Source organism: Komagataella phaffii, chromosome 2 (genome assembly GCF_000027005.1).
Source record: "Komagataella phaffii GS115 chromosome 2, complete sequence".
Lineage (NCBI taxonomy): Eukaryota > Fungi > Ascomycota > Pichiomycetes > Pichiales > Pichiaceae > Komagataella > Komagataella phaffii.
Window position 1 is genome coordinate 1 of NC_012964.1, and position 19,306 is coordinate 19,306.

The 19,306-nt window shown below is 41.0% G+C and overlaps 9 protein-coding genes across 9 annotated transcripts; 5 read left to right on the forward strand and 4 right to left on the reverse strand.

Moving 5' to 3' along the window:
• Positions 1-265: 265 nt before the first annotated feature.
• Positions 266-913, reverse strand: PAS_chr2-1_0002 (Hypothetical protein; the record flags this gene model as incomplete). Its single annotated transcript, XM_002490836.1, has 1 exon — positions 266-913. The coding sequence occupies one exon, from the start codon at positions 911-913 to the stop codon at positions 266-268; it is 648 nt and encodes a 215-aa protein (XP_002490881.1).
• A 1,752-nt stretch (positions 914-2,665) lies between these two features.
• On the forward strand, positions 2,666-2,827 carry PAS_chr2-1_0003 (Hypothetical protein; the record flags this gene model as incomplete). The annotated part of the gene is made up of 1 exon (XM_002490837.1): positions 2,666-2,827. The coding sequence occupies one exon, from the start codon at positions 2,666-2,668 to the stop codon at positions 2,825-2,827; it is 162 nt and encodes a 53-aa protein (XP_002490882.1).
• Positions 2,828-4,975: 2,148 nt separating this feature from the next.
• Positions 4,976-5,725, forward strand: PAS_chr2-1_0004 (Hypothetical protein; the record flags this gene model as incomplete). Its single annotated transcript, XM_002490838.1, has 1 exon — positions 4,976-5,725. The coding sequence occupies one exon, from the start codon at positions 4,976-4,978 to the stop codon at positions 5,723-5,725; it is 750 nt and encodes a 249-aa protein (XP_002490883.1).
• A 1,782-nt stretch (positions 5,726-7,507) lies between these two features.
• Positions 7,508-8,287, forward strand: PAS_chr2-1_0005 (Hypothetical protein; the record flags this gene model as incomplete). The annotated part of the gene is made up of 1 exon (XM_002490839.1): positions 7,508-8,287. One exon carries the CDS (start codon positions 7,508-7,510, stop codon positions 8,285-8,287), a length of 780 nt encoding a protein of 259 aa, XP_002490884.1.
• Positions 8,288-9,188: 901 nt separating this feature from the next.
• Positions 9,189-10,913, reverse strand: PAS_chr2-1_0006 (High-affinity glucose transporter of the major facilitator superfamily, expression is induced by low; the record flags this gene model as incomplete). The annotated part of the gene is made up of 1 exon (XM_002490840.1): positions 9,189-10,913. The coding sequence occupies one exon, from the start codon at positions 10,911-10,913 to the stop codon at positions 9,189-9,191; it is 1,725 nt and encodes a 574-aa protein (XP_002490885.1).
• A 666-nt stretch (positions 10,914-11,579) lies between these two features.
• On the reverse strand, positions 11,580-12,767 carry PAS_chr2-1_0007 (Hypothetical protein; the record flags this gene model as incomplete). Its single annotated transcript, XM_002490841.1, has 2 exons — positions 11,580-11,679; positions 12,583-12,767. The coding sequence occupies 2 exons, from the start codon at positions 12,765-12,767 to the stop codon at positions 11,580-11,582; spliced, it is 285 nt and encodes a 94-aa protein (XP_002490886.1).
• Positions 12,768-13,441: 674 nt separating this feature from the next.
• On the forward strand, positions 13,442-13,843 carry PAS_chr2-1_0008 (Putative protein-methionine-R-oxide reductase; the record flags this gene model as incomplete). Its single annotated transcript, XM_002490842.1, has 1 exon — positions 13,442-13,843. The coding sequence occupies one exon, from the start codon at positions 13,442-13,444 to the stop codon at positions 13,841-13,843; it is 402 nt and encodes a 133-aa protein (XP_002490887.1).
• A 308-nt stretch (positions 13,844-14,151) lies between these two features.
• On the reverse strand, positions 14,152-15,947 carry PAS_chr2-1_0009 (Hypothetical protein; the record flags this gene model as incomplete). Its single annotated transcript, XM_002490843.1, has 2 exons — positions 14,152-14,390; positions 14,621-15,947. The coding sequence occupies 2 exons, from the start codon at positions 15,945-15,947 to the stop codon at positions 14,152-14,154; spliced, it is 1,566 nt and encodes a 521-aa protein (XP_002490888.1).
• Positions 15,948-16,000: 53 nt separating this feature from the next.
• Positions 16,001-16,264, forward strand: PAS_chr2-1_0010 (Hypothetical protein; the record flags this gene model as incomplete). Its single annotated transcript, XM_002490844.1, has 1 exon — positions 16,001-16,264. One exon carries the CDS (start codon positions 16,001-16,003, stop codon positions 16,262-16,264), a length of 264 nt encoding a protein of 87 aa, XP_002490889.1.
• Positions 16,265-19,306: the final 3,042 nt, after the last annotated feature.

The window sequence follows — 19,306 nt, forward strand, 5'->3', positions numbered from 1 at the left end:
CAAAGACAGCCCGACCGCTACGTCCGTCAGATCATGGCTGAACGCCTCTAAGTCAGAATCTGTGCTGGGGTGGGGAGGAGTGTACAAGAAGGATATATTTCATAGCAGCATTCCACAATCTCCCGCCCACGACTTGACCCCGACAGGGTATTGTACGCAGAAGAGTGGCCTTGCCGTCACGATCTGCTGAGATTAAGCCCCGGTCGAGCGATTGGAGTAACATCCACCGAAGGAAACACACCGAGCGCAGCGAGGTTGTGTCGTCTTAGTCCCACCAAGCGAGCGCAGCGACGCTGGTTGGTGGACGCAAATATCCACCAGTCAACGCCCACCAAGCGAGCGCAGCGACGCTGGTTGGTGGACGCAAATATCCACCAGTCAACGCCCACCAAGCGAGCGCAGCGACGCTGGTTGGTGGACGCAAATCTCCACCAGTCAACGCCCACCAAGCGTACCGCAACAACGCTGGTTGGTGGACGCAAATCTCCACCAGCCAACCACCCACCAAGCGTACCAAGCAACCGCAACAACGCTGGTTGGTGGACGCAAATCTCCACCAGTCAACCACGCCCCGTCGTACCCCGACAGACCCTCCTTGTTGAGTCCAACAGGCGGCCCTGTCCTGCTCCGCTCCCGTGGCCTGCCGCCCACAAATGCATTCCCGGCAATGAGCCGTTCCATTGACCACCTGGATCTGTGAGGTATCCTCCTGGACTTGGGATTCTCCTTGGAAGTCCTCACGTGACACCTCCACTTCCAAAACTGTCCCACCTGGACTTGCACTTGCACTTGCACGCACTTGAAAAACTTGAGAAACTTCACCTGTGGCTCCCCCAGCCTCTCCGCCCAGCTGCGCTCCGCTCGCCGGACCATCTCCCGCCGGATGATCTCCCGCGGTTGGACTTGCCATCATCTTGACTCCCCCCAGCTGCGCTCCGCTCGCCGGATGATCTCCCGCCGGATAGTCTCCCGCGGTTGGACTTGTTGTTTTTTTCTCTTGCCGCAGAGTTCTCTCCAGTTTTTACCATAGTCGCTGGTGATGAGAAGGAGAGATATTGGTCTTTTTCAGGTGGGATTGAAGAGGTGATTTGGTTTGGCAAATGTTCTGTTGTTTTTCGATCACAAAGTCCATACGAAAGTTTTATAAGGGGTTTTAGTAGATATGTAAGTATTTTCAATATTTCGAGAGATGAGAAGTGCTCACCATTTGACAAAAACCCCAAGTCCATCGAACGTGTTCTGAAAAATTTCTTGTAAACGTCTTCACAGTGATTTCAAGTTAGAACTGGTACAAGCGAGGTACATACATAAATTTATAAATCACTAGGTTGTTCGTATAAATATATAAGCGTGAAATATCTATTGATAGTAAAAATCTTTCAGTATGATTCACAATTAGTTAACGTGTATTAATTTGGTTATTGTTCAGTACGAAGGGATAACATTACTTTACTTATTTACAGATACTTAAATAGAATAGTAATAAACTACGTTTAGAATACTCTCCCATAATACCAAAATATAACTCTGATATTGAGATAGACCCAGAGGACAAATTTATAATAAATCTAATAATCATTTGTTACACCTACGATACCTACCTATGGCTTTCTTTGTCATACCGCTCTCAGCCAAAATGATCTTCATCTCGTTTTTCTGGATTGGTAGAACCTGTGTAGATACCATTGTATGTACCCTTATCATAGCAATTGGCCATGTTGTTATCCAAATACAAATATGAAGACAGTAATAGTAATGTGTTTCCTCAAGGTTAAATACAGGTGAACTAAGGAGATTACACCATTGGATATTGCGGATATGATATTATACTACTGTAATTTCTATTCCCTACGTACTTGGTCAACTTGGTCAAAGACTAAATAAAAGCTAGATTTGTGCTTGCGTATTTGATCACTTTCTTTCATAAACAATCCAAATGGCAGAAGTTACATATTTAGCCGACCATCCTCAGAATAGAATATTCTACGACACCAAAATGAAACTTTGATTAATTTTCGGTCGTTTGTGATTCTCTTGTGTATATCATTGTATGATTGCGGCATTGCCTTGATTAGCTCTTAATCTAAATGTTTGAGGCATAACAATTATGTTTCTGACCTCAAAACACATGGCTTTCTTAAATGCAATGGAGGATTTCTAGGTATATTTGTTTTCTTCGTGCATTAACACTTAGTCATCTGGTTTCATACTTGGATATGAGACTACCTTCAGTCGTCTTCTATTTGACAGCACTAATTTCAAATCACCAATGGAAACTGAAAATATAGGCCCAAAGTTTAACTACCAATCTTTTAATTTTTGCTAATCTATCTCTGTCAATATAGAGCCTGAATTCTTTCAAAGACTACTTAACTAGATATAATCGAGCTAAAAGTTAACCTAATAAACAACTTCACTTTGACTAAACAAGTAGTCTAGCTGTACAACAATCACCCTTACTACCTATTTTTCATTTGTATTTCTATTGATGACATTACTGGCGCCACCCATGAAGATACCAAACCTTAATGTAAAAATTACAACTGATTTACTCCCAGATCCATATAGTTCTGCATCCTTCACTTGAAGGAAAATAACTTGCTCATCTACACTTATTCCACATTCTGATTGCAAAGGTCTAGTTGCTGCAAAATCTTTCACTTTCATGCGAAGAAACTATGTTTGCGGTGACGTATTGACTCTAGGACAAGTTGCATCTTCCAAGTCCAACTTTGATGAAATGTCATCCTACCAAAGATTGCAAGGCCTAGACCTGATGTTGGCCAGAAGAAAGACCAAGTGTTGCATTCTAATGCATTGGGGGTGATGTGTTATTTTTGTTTCATTCATTTACATTTTCAAATCAAGCATACTTCGAAATGAATTGCCAGCTAGTGTATTTTTTTCTATTAGTTGGTTGTCCTTCTGCATGCTGCAATCCTGTTCACGTTAGTAGCCTTTCGTGCATGCAAATACTATTTGAAACCTGCAGAGAGTTCCAGGTTCCACTTTGCCTCGCTGTTGGTGTTGTCTGTGTCTCCTACTCTGTAAGGGTTTGAACAGCCATGCAAAAGAAAAGTAACTTTAGAGTTGAAGATTACAGTGTGAGCTAGCTATCTTGGCAAAATAATTGTTGTCCCAGTGCGTACGGCTGCTGCGTTAAAATAGGCTATTGCCTCGGAATCACAGAGCTCAAGACACAGTGTTGAATCTATGGGAAATATTCAACATGATTAACTTTCTTGAATATTTTGTTTCAAGAATAATGCACCCTGGTTGCATTTCATAATAAGATCAAAAATAAACTATTCACACCAGTTAATTGTTTGCATCAGACACAGATCTCCAGCATTGCTGACACGTGCAGTCTAATCGAACCCCAAATAAACCTCTTGGAACACTGTTGAGCGAGCGAAGCGAACAAATCCTTGAGAAATACACAAGACAGATGTTATGGCCTGCTTTCGCCATAGTTCATCAAGATTTCCGTATCAGTAGTTGAGTATGTGAGAGCATCTGGAAACCACAGACTTTCACCCTACCGTTATCAAATCTGCATCACTGTGGGCAACATCGCTGGGTTCATTGATCAATATGACTCTAAACGGAAAAGTGCAGATAAGATAAGCAGGTTTTGAAGTTACTCAACAAAGAGTAGGATGATCACTTCGACAATTTAAATAGCCTTCACTTTGCTACAGCGTTTGCTCCAAAATCATGAACAAGTTCAGGGATACAGTCTCAGATACTCCTCAATATGCCACCTTCATGTTGTGCCCTGTAGATGCAAACTACTGGCAAGAAGGAATAATGCCACTGACCCGATTCTAAGTTTCATTTCGTGATTCTCATCATATTTCTTTTGTAAGACCCATTGGTGTGTGTAATTGTATCATTTCATGTGGAAGTCAATGTCTACCAACGATAAATTGACTTTAACGAAGTTCAATGACATCACATAGCTTGATGTGACGTATAAGCATGCACAGCAGGTGTACCATGATCCGATCCTGTTCCATGCACAAGGGGTAAATATATCATTTTCTCTTTAGGCGCGGAAGATTTCGAAAGAAAGGTGTGTCCAAGGGATCGTTCACGATGGTAGCAAACGTTTCGTAAAGTTTCGTGATTCTAATCTAGTATAGTCAGGGCGATCAATAGCATCAAACAATTCTGATGGTCTTGTCAGAAAATACTCGAACGCTGTAATTGATGCTGAAGATAAATAATGCTGTCACATGTACTGGAAGATACCTTCTTCTTGGCGGCAGTTCAATTTGGCGTGGTTGGCGATAATGAAAGTAATTATAGACATTAGAGATACTAAGACAACTCCAATCAGAATTGCTGCCCCATAATTGCTCCAATATATGTACATAAAAAAAAAATGAGAATGACTTCATATTCTTGGAAAGGCCAATGATAATTTAGACTGAAAAAAAAATATTGTACAAAATAGTAACTAAGAAAGTACTTCTTCGGAGTACTAAAACGCCAGCAATTGAACTAGAATGTACATAGACGTGTTTGTGGTAAGATGCCTCAAATTGGCTATAACATGCAAATTCTTTCTGAGAGTCACTAGAACAAGGTTGTGCATACTGCATAATTCCCAATTGAGATATATGATCTACCTTGCAGCAAGGCTGAGAACACTTTATATAGGATATTCCAATATTATTTACTGTTGTTCAAAATTGAAACTCTTTTTTAACTCTCCTTCATCTTTAGGTATACATACATATCTTTGCCGGCTTTCAATATCCAAACCACAGAAACCGCCTATTCAAACAGTACTTAACTTCGTTTCCAAGGCTATATTTTCCAACAACACTTATATCCAACTTTGATCACCCGCCCGCAATGCGGTTGTACTTAGCAACATTAGGAACTCCGCTCACTGGTACAACGCCAGCTATTTCTAATAACGAAGAGAATATCACTGCACACAATAACATTGCCAACGATTTCAGTTATGACTGCTATGAAACAAAAACGTTCTCGGGATATCTTGAAACCTTACCATTTTGATCCTTCAATTGATGATACAATGCTCTGCTCCATGCTACCGCCTACAACAACTGCTGACCCTGAACAACTACAAGAACCAGAGCATGAACAGCAACAACATAATAATCCGTTCAATTGCTGTCAGGAAGTCAAGGTTAAGATGGCCGATCAGCAAAAGTTATATTTGTTGCCTGAGAAACGTACTAACAATATTTTCAATTCAAAGTCTGCTATGTTCGTGTATTGCAACATCCCACAAATGAGCTTGGTTCAGTCGTTCCTGGACCTTAACACTTCTCTTCTTGCCACTGACGTCACTCTAGATAGAAATTCGTTTTCTTTAGACTCGACAATTGATATACCGTTTGACCAATCTGTTCAAGATCCATACTCTTACCGGTCAAACTCTCCGGAGGTAGCACCTCAATCCACAGCATGCTTCTCAGTAAATTCCAATTTAGCACCCGTGGAAACATTCACAACCTTATTGGAGGCAGCCGTCAATTCTAAAAGACAAATGCTTCAATATAGACAACAAATCAAAATCAATGGTCTTAATTTTTCAGAATCAACGTTCCTTGACCATTCATGCATACTGCTGGTACGTGGGCGTAGCTTTGGGGGAAATTGCAGCAGACCTCCCAAGACACCATTAATTCCTGGAACTCGCTCGGTATGTTACTGCCCATCTAAGACTGGAGAACAATACAAATGAAGATATGTGTTTGCCCCAATGGAACGAGCGAGAACTTAACGACTCAAGAAGAATCATTTGTATTGAGAGAAGATACCACTCCAATGAAATTGTAGCATCCTTTCCATAGTTGGATCGGCCATAGATCAAACGTTCATCTGAACCAGACGTGAAAGTTTAGGAAGTTTCGTGTCTAAGATGTTTAATCAACGACAATGAATCTGAGGAGGGGCGCATTGTCAGTGAATGTACGTCATATGAAGCACGAGCACAAAGTGCCTCGACAGAACCGCTAACGTCAAGCTTCAATTGAGAACCAAATGACCGTAACCCTCAAATGGCTGGGAATTCAATTGGATGCAGGTATTATATTACCAGTGTCGAAGTCATCAAGATAATAGAACTACTGATTGGAAGCTATTCAACCTCAGACCCTCTGCAAAGAAGAAAAGAACGAGGTCGTATGAGATCGAACTTGCTGCAATTCTGGTCCAAACACCTGGTGTCTTTCTCCAAGAACACTATGAAGCGCCGTCCCGTGCCAACATGCAACGATGATTATCTTGCGGAGCTGGAACATCGTATTAACACATACGACGTGAGAAAACCTCGGTTATTTGACAAGAGCGTTAAGATTCTGGAATGGTCCGGCTAGACGAATGTAGCAACAAAGTTGCAATAACAAATAGCTAGGTTTGATCATAACTATTGGTACGAAGAGCCAAACTCTTAAGCGGAAACGAGTAACAACAAATGGTTCCTTTTGCTTCAATTTTTAAAGTTCCGACTTTCTTTGAAAGGACCCAGAAAATTGGCTGTATTCAAGAATCAGTGAATAACAAGATGTGTATATGTACATGGTGTAGAACACGGCTAGGTTATTGAGATAACTCTCCCTTATGAATCTCAGTTTAGGTGAACTTGACTAGTTCTTCTTGCAAGTGCTTTCTTCATAAGTACAAAGCTGCCCACAGTGCATACAGATAGATATGCACCAGATACATTCTACAGGGACGTACTAGCATGTTAGCAAGCGGCTGCGCGCTTGATTGCCCACAAACCATGTAGGAACTGATATGTATTTTAAGAAACTAAGCTAACAACTTCAACACGAATAATCTGTTCTTCAACACGTCAACGATTAAGCTGGGGTAACAATCCATCTCATCGCGTGGAACTGCATCTCATGTGGATGTGCGTTCACCGAAAAATTCGCGATTGGTGAGAACTCCAAAGTCGAACTTGACCGATAAAACGATATGTTTAGATTACTTTTAGTTTTCGCGGAACCAGCGATCGACTGAGACATTTTTTTTCGTAAACTACTATCCATGATAAGAGACAGAGCTATCGATTACTTAGGGCATAATGCACCTATAAAATTCAAACAGGTGTTCGATCAACGACTTTAAATTGTATACAGCTGGCTAACAGTAGTTGACTGACTGAGTTTAGTTCAGCATAATTATAATTGCCGGAAAACAAATCAAGATGTGGGTGGTAGCGTTGCCACTTTCAAGCTCAAAGAGAAAAACTCCCCCGAACGTGTAACGCACCAAGTACCCGCTATTCACCAGGGAAAAGGAGCGAGAAGCGAGCAAATGACATTCGTGTGTTACTGTAAAGCTGACTTGCCAACTGAAATGAAATTGAAGGCTGGAGTCACGAAAGGTAGGTTTGGAATTTATGCATAGTGGTTCTATCAGACGCAGCCTGTAAATTTCAGTGATAAAAATTCTCAATTCATTTCCATTTATTGAACTTCATGCCCTGATAATCAGGTATTATCATCCAGAACTGAAAATGAAAATTCACAGTCTACTACTTTGGAACCTTTTTTTTATTCCTTCCATTCTAGGGCAAAACTTTACGTTAAAATTATCGGCACTGGCTCCAGTTAGTTCAAATTATGTGGGAAACACGACTGAAAACTATGAGGTTGCAATCTACAATCCTGAAGTTGGCGGTCTTCCAAGCCAAAGTATTGGAGTTTGGTTCAAAGATGGCAAACTGCTTCGAAGTACGCTAGAACAAAGAGTTTGGGATATCTATTTTACACCTCCTGACTCCGAAGGCCGAGTTTATGTCTACCGCGCAAGCGACGGCCAGTACTACGGTCTCTTGCGATTTCTCGGTGACCGCACAAACGAAGTACCGTACCTAGGTCAAAGGCATCAACTGGGAGTTGTTTATGGTTCAGATGACAGACGTTACGCTAGTGAGCCAACACGTTTTGCTTTAGAAGAAGACGGTCAGTTGAGACTCACTGAGTATGCGGGTAGTACCACCAACAATAACACAATTAGTGCTTGCTACGCCTTCAGTGTTTACAGTACCGATGAACAGTATGTAATTATTGCAGGCGAAATTACATCAACGCTCTTCTATCACTGCGAGCCAATTGTTCTCAGTGCCGTTTCCACAAATCTGCCTTCGATGGACGCAAAAAACCCAAAACGTTTATTTCAGCGTTCTGAGTCTCCTTCGATGACTTCTTCGCAAAATGGAGGAGCAAGTACTTCAAGATTTTCACGGTTCTTAGGAGCAGCCGCAGTTTTACTGCTCAACATGTTTTTCATTTAAGGGCTCTTTATTTTATAGTTCACTAACTTTACTTACATGTAGGTGTTTTTTGTTTTCCTTAGTAGAAATTCTGGTTGCCAGATACTGGAGTTCTCAATCCTTTTTTGATATCAGCAGTGCTCCACGTATACGCTGAAAGATGCACCAGATGTATGACCAGTTATTAAATAAGCACCGTTGTGCAATTCGCTGAGTGTGCTTGCGCAAAATATGTAAGGGGACGATTTTTGAAACCCCTGATTCATGTCCACGTCTTAGCCAGTAGGAAATTTAATATGCAAGAGCTACATTGCAAATTCGTGGCAACTGGGTACGATTTGAAGATTACTAACTAGAATGCAATACCACAGTATTTGACTTACCTTTGTTTGCATGATGGCTCAGCTCACTTGTATCGGAAGTGTGTCAGCCTATGTCGGGGGTGTGCTGTCATGTTTCTTTTTGGAACAACATTCTGATGGATTGGGTAGGAAGAAATCTAGCGTTTCATTGATCATGACCAGGCTTGTGGGTGCTATTCTACAAAGTGTTTCGAAAGGCGATTTGCTGCTTGTTATTGATATTGGCAGGTTTACTGAAAGACGGGTGGAATAATTCGACAAAGTTTCCACGATTGTATCTTATTGTCAGGGGAATCGATATTGAAACGGCAAGAGGCGAGTTCACGAAACCCAACTTGTCGTAGAAGAAAAAAGACAAAGCTTGTTGTGTCTTTAAACCTATGGAAAAAATCACAAAAGAAGATTACAATTGAAAAACGTATTTTATAATGCTTACTCAGGATGCTGGGGGTTTGTGGTAGCCAATATGGCTGTTGAATCAAGCTAGCGTTCCGGATATTAGCACAGTTTCACAAATGGTAGTCATCAGTCATCATAGTGTTTAGAGATTAGATTTTACCCTACGCACAGGGTGGAATCTGGGGGATGAATTCTTGATTACATAGGCTCTTGCCTTTTTTTTGTTTGCTTGTCATGGTATCATCCACACTTTGATCTGACGCATTTTCGATGAACTCGTCATTCTGTTTGATATCCAATTCACCTGATTCTGCCTCTTTAACATGTGCGATACCAGAGTTGTCAGGACACAGCTCGGCACCGCGGCGACCGATTAAATACCATGGCAAGTTGAACAGGTCTTCCATTGATTCCAAAGATCTTCCAGCAATCTCTGGAAGGAAAAAAAATGCCCATAGAAGACCAAGTGCAAGCACACCGACTCCAAAGAAAAAAGTGCCCGCTGGCGTCAAAGAAATGAGCATACTTGGCAGGGCTTTGGTATTACCATATTGGTTAGCAAAGTGAAATGCCATGATAGTTGCAGTTCCGATATTACGCACCCTTAAGGGCAACATCTCAGCATTGATCAAGTATTGGATTGAGTTCCAACCCAATGTCCAACCGACACCAGTAATGTAAAGCATCGCAAGGGCACCCAGTCCAGCGTGTTTTCTGGAACCAGTCAACTGAACATCATCCTCTATGGCGTCTGGTATAATTTGCAAGAAAATGGCAAAATACAGTGTGGCCAACATCTGAATGGTGATGCCGATGTATAAAGCTTTTTTGCGCCCTAAAAGGTCAATGACGAAAAAGGCCCCCAAATAGGCAGAAGTTAACTTAACGACTCCCAAGATAGATGAATATAGCAGCCTATCTGTGCCTCTCACTCCGGCCAATGCTACCAATTCTGGAAAATATACGGTGATACTTCCTGCAAAAGACCATTGACTGAGAACTTGAGCAGATAGGGCCAAAAGCATACGATATCTGATGGATTTAACCATAATGAGTTCCTTAAAAACGTGCCATTTAGACACAGATTGTGTTGCCTCGTCCTCGATGTCGATTTGCTCTTGAATATCACCTACCTCACAGAGGATATATGGATGTGTTGATGGCAAATGTCTGATTTTGGACAACACGGTGCCCGATTCATTGATAAGCCCTTGTTTTACTAACCATCTTGGAGATTCATGGCACAACAATGAACCGATGGCCAACAATCCGGCAATGACAATCTTTATAGCAGTAGGTACGATCCATTGTTTTGGGGAGTCTGTAGGCAAGTGTAATGCACAGCCATAGTTAATGAAATTGGACAACATCGAACCAAGGTACACTGAACCGGCAAAAATACACGTACACAAGCCTCTGATGTTCTTGGGTGCAATCTCTGACATGTAACAGGGACCAATAACCACCGTTTGACCGATAGACAATCCTTCGATCAATCTTCCAGCATATAGCTGACCCACGTTCTTCGATGTGATTTGGATAACAGAACCAACGATCCATCCAACGCAGACACCTTGCAAAGTTCTGATGCGTCCGAACTTATCCACGAGATACATTGCCAGCAAACAGCCACCGATGGACCCCAGTTGCACCATCGCGGCAATGTTTGATCTCAGGTTTGCAAGCTCTGTCTCTGACTTTGTTAGGTCGTCCAGTCCGAACTGACTTTGGAACGGTGCCTTAGCTTCGATACCACCAATATAACCTTCATCATAGCCACGAGCACAACCAAGGACGCCGAAGATAAAGACGGCTAAGTACAGCGTTTTGTTAAAAATCTGTGGCGGTGCGTCGCCCGCGTTGTAGAACTTGTGGAAGAAGGACATTGCAATTTTGATTATCTGACACTAACTATACCACTTCGATAATTGCGGAATTGCTCTGTTTATAAGCAAATTTTTATTAGCCAAATTCAGCTGAGCCTCGTCAATTGGATGATTCTGGAGTGAAATGCTGGGATACAATGCCAAGCTTGGGGCACTAATAAAGCTAGAAAAATAGAGGCCGAAATCAGTCCTTGAAGGTCATTCATATTGCCTTCTGGAGCTGAGGAGACTATTTCAATTATGGGTTGTTGTATAAGATTTGGAATTACGGGGTTCAATGCCACACTAGTTGAGGATGTATGTCTTTGACCTGAGAGACGATCTGAAATTTATACAATGTGCGTTCACTTTATACAAATTATTGATATAATTGCTTATATCGAATACAGAAGATAAAATCAATTCGTTTTCGACAGAAATGTTACCACGTAAATAGTAAACTGTTTGTTTTTTTCCTTTGGTGAAACTTCTTCCACCTTTAATTGATTGTGACCAGTACAGAAAACTTGCCTACGAACTAGTAACCACATGCATGTCGCTGTAATCGAGCCAAGCCGGAAAATCATGGATAAACAAAGTGGAGTGGGATAACCGGATCATACTCCGAGCTAGTTCGCTGCAACATAATTTCAAATCTTAAGTCGAAGTCTTACCTCAGATTACTTGCTATTTCAAATTTTTTCTCATCAATTTCAAGCTTTCGGCCTTGGCACTTCTGGCCAACGTCCATGCACTCCACGATTCCGATTTTTTCAAGTCGTCTCCGCTGGACAGCAAAGTTGTCCAAAGGAAAAGTGAAAACTTCTCCACTATATATGCTTACCCCACAGGTTAGTTTTCGAAGATGGTTGCAAATCTTCACCTTGCTCGCACTTCACTTATTGACTAGTTAAATACCGTTTGCTTTGAAACACTAAAACTAAGTATGGTTGACAAGCTGGTATGGTTGTGGGGTCCTTTTAAATTAGTTGATTAGATTATTGTTATCGCAGATACTGTTGCCTGTAGAACTACTGCGAACGAAGTACACATCTGATGACATGTTGTTTGTTGTTCAAGGCAATTTCAACGCACAAAGAATTCTTGATATCATCAAGGGACATGATCTTGAAATAAAGTGTAAAATTGCTGTAAGCCTAAGGAAACTGCAAGTGCAGCCCTCAAAGCCCCGGAGAATAACAATAGCGTCACTATTGCGTTAACAAGAGTTGACTCGATCCCTTTGGAGAAAACGATGTAGATTCTGTTGAGCAGATATGCGACTCAGTCAATGAAGAAGTTATAGAGCAGTATATTTGGTGTCTCAAGATGATAACAGATTTTACTGTTGTGTGATTCTTCTTTAAATACTTCTCAATTATTTGAAAAATATCAGCATCGTAAGACAAAGCTTGCGTGTGAGGTTACCATTTGGGTTGAGTATGGCGAGAATTCAATTAGGTGATAAGCTAATCAAGTTTATTGGATGACAATACGGCGTAGACATGATCAACTACGTATGAACGACCATATTAGTGTGAAAATTACTGTCTCCACACTAACTTATTTGATAAATGATTAATTCAATAAAACCTTGTTTTGAGGTATTATTTAGGTACGTCAGATGGTACGGTTCATCGATGGATTTCCTTCACAATGGACCTTTATTCTTCTTTTCAATTTTGCTTACATAGTAACAGAATTCATAGCTGACATGTCGCTTTTCTTGATGGAAGGCATGTCAGAGTTCATGGCCGACATGTCGCTCTTCTTCATAGAAGGCATGTCAGAGTTCATGGCCGACATGTCGCTCTTCTTCACAGAAGACATGTCAGTTTTTTTCATGGAAGGCATGTCAGAGTTCATGGCCGACATGTGAGAAGAACTTCGTTTGAAAAAGCGTCGGAAAAAGGTCATGAAACAAAAAGTCACTGCCTTTCTTGATCATGGGAAGCAAATGCATTTAGATATTTTCGTTTCGTTCGTACTACATGCTATTTGAAACTTGGAAGCTGTTCCAAAAGGTCATTGGTTCACTTGATGTGAAATTGATGTGAAATAGTAAAGACTTTTACTCCTTTTGCAGACCTTGATTGCAGAAAAGTGATCTGATCCCATAAACTTCAATCGCGACTTCGTTTCAAAAATTAGGTAATCTGGAGTGAGAATTCTCGTTTTTATGTTCTGAGCGTTCTTTCTTCTTGACGGGTGGATAAAGAGAAGACCTGAATTACAGAGAAGAGCTAAAATTCCAAGAGCAATTATTATTATCTTTTTAAACCGCAGTTCCCCCTGACATGGTAATAGAGGTATTCACAAATTTGGCGCCTTGTCAGTTCTTCTTGAATTACCATTTACGGACTCCCAACTCCTCATCCGGTGCTAAGCCTCAATAAAAAAAGAAAGACTAAGTTTTGCTCAAACCTTTCTAGTTGCCACCTGCCTTGTAGTCCGAAGCAAAGTGGCTGAATATCACTTCGCGCAATGCTTTCCAGTTGCCACCGGCTGAGAATGAGGTTCAACTCTGTTTAAACAGTAATTGTTTCGAAATGACTAATTGGAAAGCTATATTGACTCCAGCACAATACCGAGTGCTTCGTTTGGGCGGTACGGAAACACCACACACCGGACAGTATGTGAACTTCAAAGAAAGTGGGACCTACTTATGTGGTGGATGTCAAACTCCACTTTACAAAAGCAGCACAAAGTTCGATTCATCTTGTGGTTGGCCTGCATTCTATGAAGCGTTACCTGGAGCAGTAACACGAATAGAAGACAACTCTCTTGGAATGCGAGGAATTGAAATCAGATGCTCCCAGTGCGATGGACATCTTGGCCATGTTTTTGAGGGTGAGGGGTATGACACTCCTACAGACTCGAGGCATTGTGTCAACAGTATCAGCCTGAAGTTTCAAGGTGAAGGGGAGGATGAGGAGAACACTACTAAGTAAAACGATGAATTTTATTTTTTGTGCCTTATATAAGTTGTTATTCAGTTTTTTAAGACAGCTTTGATTTGGAATGTTCCCATAGGAGACCCATCAGAGTCCTTGAAAATGGTAAACTTCTCATTGATTTTTCATAACGAGGCGACAGAGATTTATGCTAGTTGTATTCAACGATGATGAGCTTGGAGTGCATCGGCAAATGAATATCAGTTTCTTTAGTTTTGTCAAATTTAATAGAAAATGTGACCGTTGAAAGTAAAATAAGATTAAACGAAAGACAGAAAGAGAAAAAGTTTGTAAAGGGAAAACCGTTAAGGAACGCACACTGGCACCACAATTGTAGATCCGGCGTCCGCGGCTATGGTAGTCAGAAGAATCTTTTCAGTCACAATATTGGCCTGTGTGCCAGTGCAAGCGTCGCACAATTCCCTTCTGACGTTAGCAATCGATGAGCAAGCATCTGGTTCAACCGGACTTTGTCTTGCTATAAAGACTGTTTCCAAAACCTCACTTCTACCAGCTATTGCCATCTTTATGGTGCCTAGGCTAGCTGGTAGCAAACAGTATCTTATTGTGCAACCGTGCTTTTAGTCAGTTTTGCTGTATGTTGTCTCAAAGTGGATCTATATGAACTATTTAGTACATCTAGTTAGTGGTCCTGCCATTTTTCCAGGGTTTCTCAACTGCCTACATAAACTGAAAAATAGTAAAGCACAAAAGTAGAATGCTCGCTAGCCTCCAGTAGTATGCAGTATTATTGGATATTAAACATTAGCTCACTGTTTGTCGGCTTGGCTATATTTTTGAATTTATCAATTGGCACTGCTACGTAATAGCTGTGGAGAGCCCGCCGCAGAGCTGGTCCAAGCTTTGACCATTCCAAAATTCTGAGATCCTTATTGACCTTTCGAGGTCTCCGAACTTCATATGTCTTGATACGATGGGCCAGCTCTGCAATATAATTCTCGTTAGATGCTGTCACTGAACGGCGCTTCATGGTGTTTGTGGTTGACGAGATGAGATGTTTGGACCAGAAGGGCATCAAATTTGACCTTATGCAGCCCCTTTCTTTTCTTCTCTGCTTGCGATCTTGGATTAAATGGCTTCCCACCAGTAACTCAATTATCTTGATGACTTCGACACTAGTAACGTAGTACTGGCATTCGATGGAGGTCCCATTCGACGTACAGGCATAACTGCTACGTTTCCCGGTAGATTCTTGTTTCCGTATTTCGGTGAATTCAGACTGAACTTCGTGTAAAAGGCTTCCATGCACTGTTTGTTTGTCATCAATCTCGTCGTAATTGACTAGACACCGTAAGCACGAGACTTCTAATACTTCCACGTCAGGATCCAGTGTAGGTTTGGTGTGTGGGTTCTCTAAAGCAGACCCAACTATTGAAAAGGAAGCTGCAATTTCATTTCCCTGTTGTCTTCTCTCTATGCGGATGATTCTTCTATTGTCCTTGAGCTCGTTCTCGTTCCATTTCGGTAAGCAAATGTCCTCAATGGTACTGCTTTCCAGTCTCAAACTGGCGGCAACGTACTGTGTTCCAGTAATTGATCGCTTTTTCGGGGGTTTGTTGTTGCCTCCAGAGCTACATCCACGAAACAATGGCAAGTAGTAGGTAAGAAACGCTGGTGCCAATAGATCGAAGTCAGAAAAGAGGTTCAGATTGTCGGTTTTGCTGTGTCGTTCGGGTTGAATCTTTTGTCTTTTGCGGTCAACTTGTGCTTCCAATGAAATTGTGGAGTCTACCTCTGTGGATGATTCTACTGACAAGTACTCAGACGATGAAACTGCTAGTTTTGCAGAATTTAGCTTATAAGATGGTGAACCATGGAATGATTGGTCAAACGATGTAACTTTTGCTGAGTCCACAAATGATAAACATTGATTCGGAGCAGCATCAGCAAGAAGAGAGCTTTTGGCACCTATAAACGAGTGAACAGAACTAATTTGTGGGATGTTCGGATATGCGGGACCAGACGATTCTGAATTGAAAATGTTCTCGGTATGTATAGAGGACGAAAGGTCCACCTGCTCCTGTTCCTGTGTTTGAAACATAGATATTTGTAGCCGCTGAACTGAACCTGCTGTTAACATTACTCATGCTGTGGGGATCTTGAGGCTAATATGTGTTTATCCGACAAGAAGTCATGCTGGATGCTGAAAGCTGCAGAATAAGAAACTGCATAGCTAACTCTTGGCGGAATTGGTCTTCGGTTGTTGAAGTGGCCACTTTTGCATTTGAACTGATACCAACTCGTAGATACATATTGTCACGTTTAATCCAGCTTGATGTCCTCATTTATTATGTTTTCAGTGTCACTCAATATGCATTTAAAAGCCAACCACCGTGTTTCCAGCATGAAGCAGAACCATTTGCCATCTGCCCTCCCCCCCTTTCGGCGTTGAAATAACTGCATGGTAATATAATACGAAAACGGACGGCATATAGAAACGGGTTCGAAATAGGCCTCAACAAAATAAGTTGCGACCTTCTTTCAGGTGCTAAATTTTTTTCCACGCACGTTTAAAACAGAAGCCAAATAATTTGGGGGCCAAGCCTCTTTTTTATGCATCTTCAAAACATAATACTGAATAAATTACGTACAGAATCCCAATCTTACATGCAGGTTTAAAAATAGAGACTAACTAAATCATGGCACGAATTCCAAATTCGCTATGGACGGTTATAACCACTCAAGTATTATGTAATGCCAAGCTTTGTGAGGGCCAGGAACTATTATGCACAGCTTGTACAGGAGTACGGACTTTCAGAATTTGCAAGACAGACAAGCCCGGTCATAATACTCAGAATGACTAGGGAATTCAATTGTGGAAAAACTGATCTCCATTTGTTAATTACTGTGAGGCTCTAGCTAAATAAGTGAGACAAGAGCTTGATTCAAATCTATCACTTACCGTTTAATTCTAAAACCTGGCTTCATTCCCAAAAAATGTACTATGAACAACTCCAGTCATACAAACTGATTGTCTGGGCATGTTTCCACCTAGAAACACAATAGATTTGCCAATAAAACACTTGCCAAACAATTCTGAGTTTAGTGAAAACACTGCTAGCCAATCCAATTATCTTTCTTGGCGCCATGTTGAATATTGTATTCTCGATTCAACGTTTTTCCAAAGCTAAATTGAAAGGTTGTCGTATGTGTATGTATATATAAGCATGAAAGCATTGAGTGGGTAATTTCGAAGCGAATAAGCAAAGAAAGGGAAAAAAATGCTTTTATCTGTTGGTTTTATTTGTTCAATCACTTTACCTTGGTAGAGCCACCGAAGCTGGTAGAAGCCCATTAAATTTGTTTCTTCAGCCGCGAGACCCTTCTCCGCTCTCCATGATACCAATTTTGGTGGACCATATTTTTATTACCGTCGTTTCTGCGACTAGATGTAGTAAGGGCAGTGTACCATAGCCACAACTTAGTCGAAGCAAAACTGAAAGCTTTTACGACCAAAGATACAACTGGAATTGTAACAGCGTACTGTCTTTGCCACTAAAGTTTTTACTTCGGAAACAACAACTGTAAGTGAAAGTGAACTTTGCAGACAGCCTATGCGGCAGAACAAAGTCAGGAGGTTGTACCAAATGTAGGCCCATCGACCGTTGAAATGGGAAGAAAGTTGTACATTCTTACACTTGTGGACAGACTATTATTGTGACCAAAAAAATCTTCAGACTAACAATGTCGCAGACACAGAGTCTGCAACGGTATTTTGGGTCTATATTTCAGTTAATTTTTCAACCTGCAGCTAAATTAGGCTTCTTTCAAGCAAGCCTTGGGCCGCGTATCCGATATTGAGGCCCTTAGTATATATACCATAGTTTTCCTACCCCCTTCAACGCTCTATTTGCTAACTGGAGGAGGAAATGGCCTGAACTGGTCACTTTTCTTGCACCCGAAATAGTTTGATTTCTAATGTGTGTTTCTTATCCAGAACTTTCTTTCTTTTTATTCTTTGCTTAACAGTTTTTTTTACTACTAACTGCCGGTTTTATTGCAGTTGGCTAAATACGAAAATAATCGGAAATCCACTGCTGCACCCAGTCTTAAATTTTGACAACTCGAATTATAGTGGCGTGGCGTATACCCCCTCGTCGCTTTACACAGATACCTTTGCAGTCAAATCAGTTGAACTTGTTCACCACAAAAAGTTACTGTAACAATTACTCTTTCGACTGGAGCTGGATATTCAGGTGTAGGTTTGATAGTACCGTTCACATTTTCACACGCAAAGAAAAAAGAACCTGTGTATCCACGCTATGTGGGTTCATGATATCGTATTGATTGCATTACTGTGTTATTCTAAGATTGGTGGTTGTTGTGAGAATTACCAGATGCACTCTTAAAAGTTGATAAAAGGGCCAACGTTTTGATCAATTAACTTGAGAAGCTAGAATCAAAATCAAGCACATCTAAGTCAGTCTATTATCAATGTGATCTATCTCAGGGTCGGATTGAAAAGTTCCAGTAAACTCGGTAACCATACTATTACGATGAAAATGAAAGAGAAATAAAAATAGATTTAATGATTAACCCTCACGCGTAAATAAAACTGACATATTGATTGGTTCTTGTAAAATTTTGGTAAAACTATTTGGTTCCACTTAATGACAGAGTACCCTTCATAGACGGTCTTGATTGAATTTTCCAGAAATGATCATGACCCAAAATGATAATAAAGCTGGATACACAGTCTAGCATGATCTTGGTTCTTAATGTGAGCTTCCTCTGAAGTTAATCACTGCTACTTCTGTATTCGGAATCTTACTCGATAATTTTTGGCCCTTAACAAAAATGCTGCCTTAAGAAAAGTTCAAGACAAAAAAAAAAAAAAAAAAAAAGAAAAGGACGAAAGTGAAAAAGTACAGCTATAGGAAGCACAAATTGAATAATGAACAATTGCTACCAGAAGGCCGGTTAAATCATGCTGTTAGTCCATCCATACCTAAACAGAGACTATCGCAGAAGACGGAGAGTAGTTGCAAGAAGGACTATAACTCTGAACTGGGTACCTGAGCAAAAGTTTCACTAAATCGCTGGTCTGCTGTAATGAAATGTCGAGACGATCAAATTTCGTCCTTTACTAAACTCACACGGTGTGATTCAAGCATCGTTTGAAGGATGCTCCATTCAGTAGCTCGTGATGTGTGTGCACTGGAACACATACTGGAACACATACTGTAACCACGGCTCTATAGTCTCCACAACACAGTTGTAGTTCTGCAGATTCTTTATCTGGTGAGAATAGTAGTTAAGTGCAATTGCGAGCTTCACGCACCCCCGTTGTAATTCGAACAGTCGAAAGTTGCGCATCTGGTACAACGTGGCCTGGCGTTTGCGGATTAAAATCTCCGCAAAACTACACTTTTAAAGACGCCAATCACCTTCACAGAAATAATGTTTTTAGCAAAAGGACAGTAAGTCGTTATGACTCTC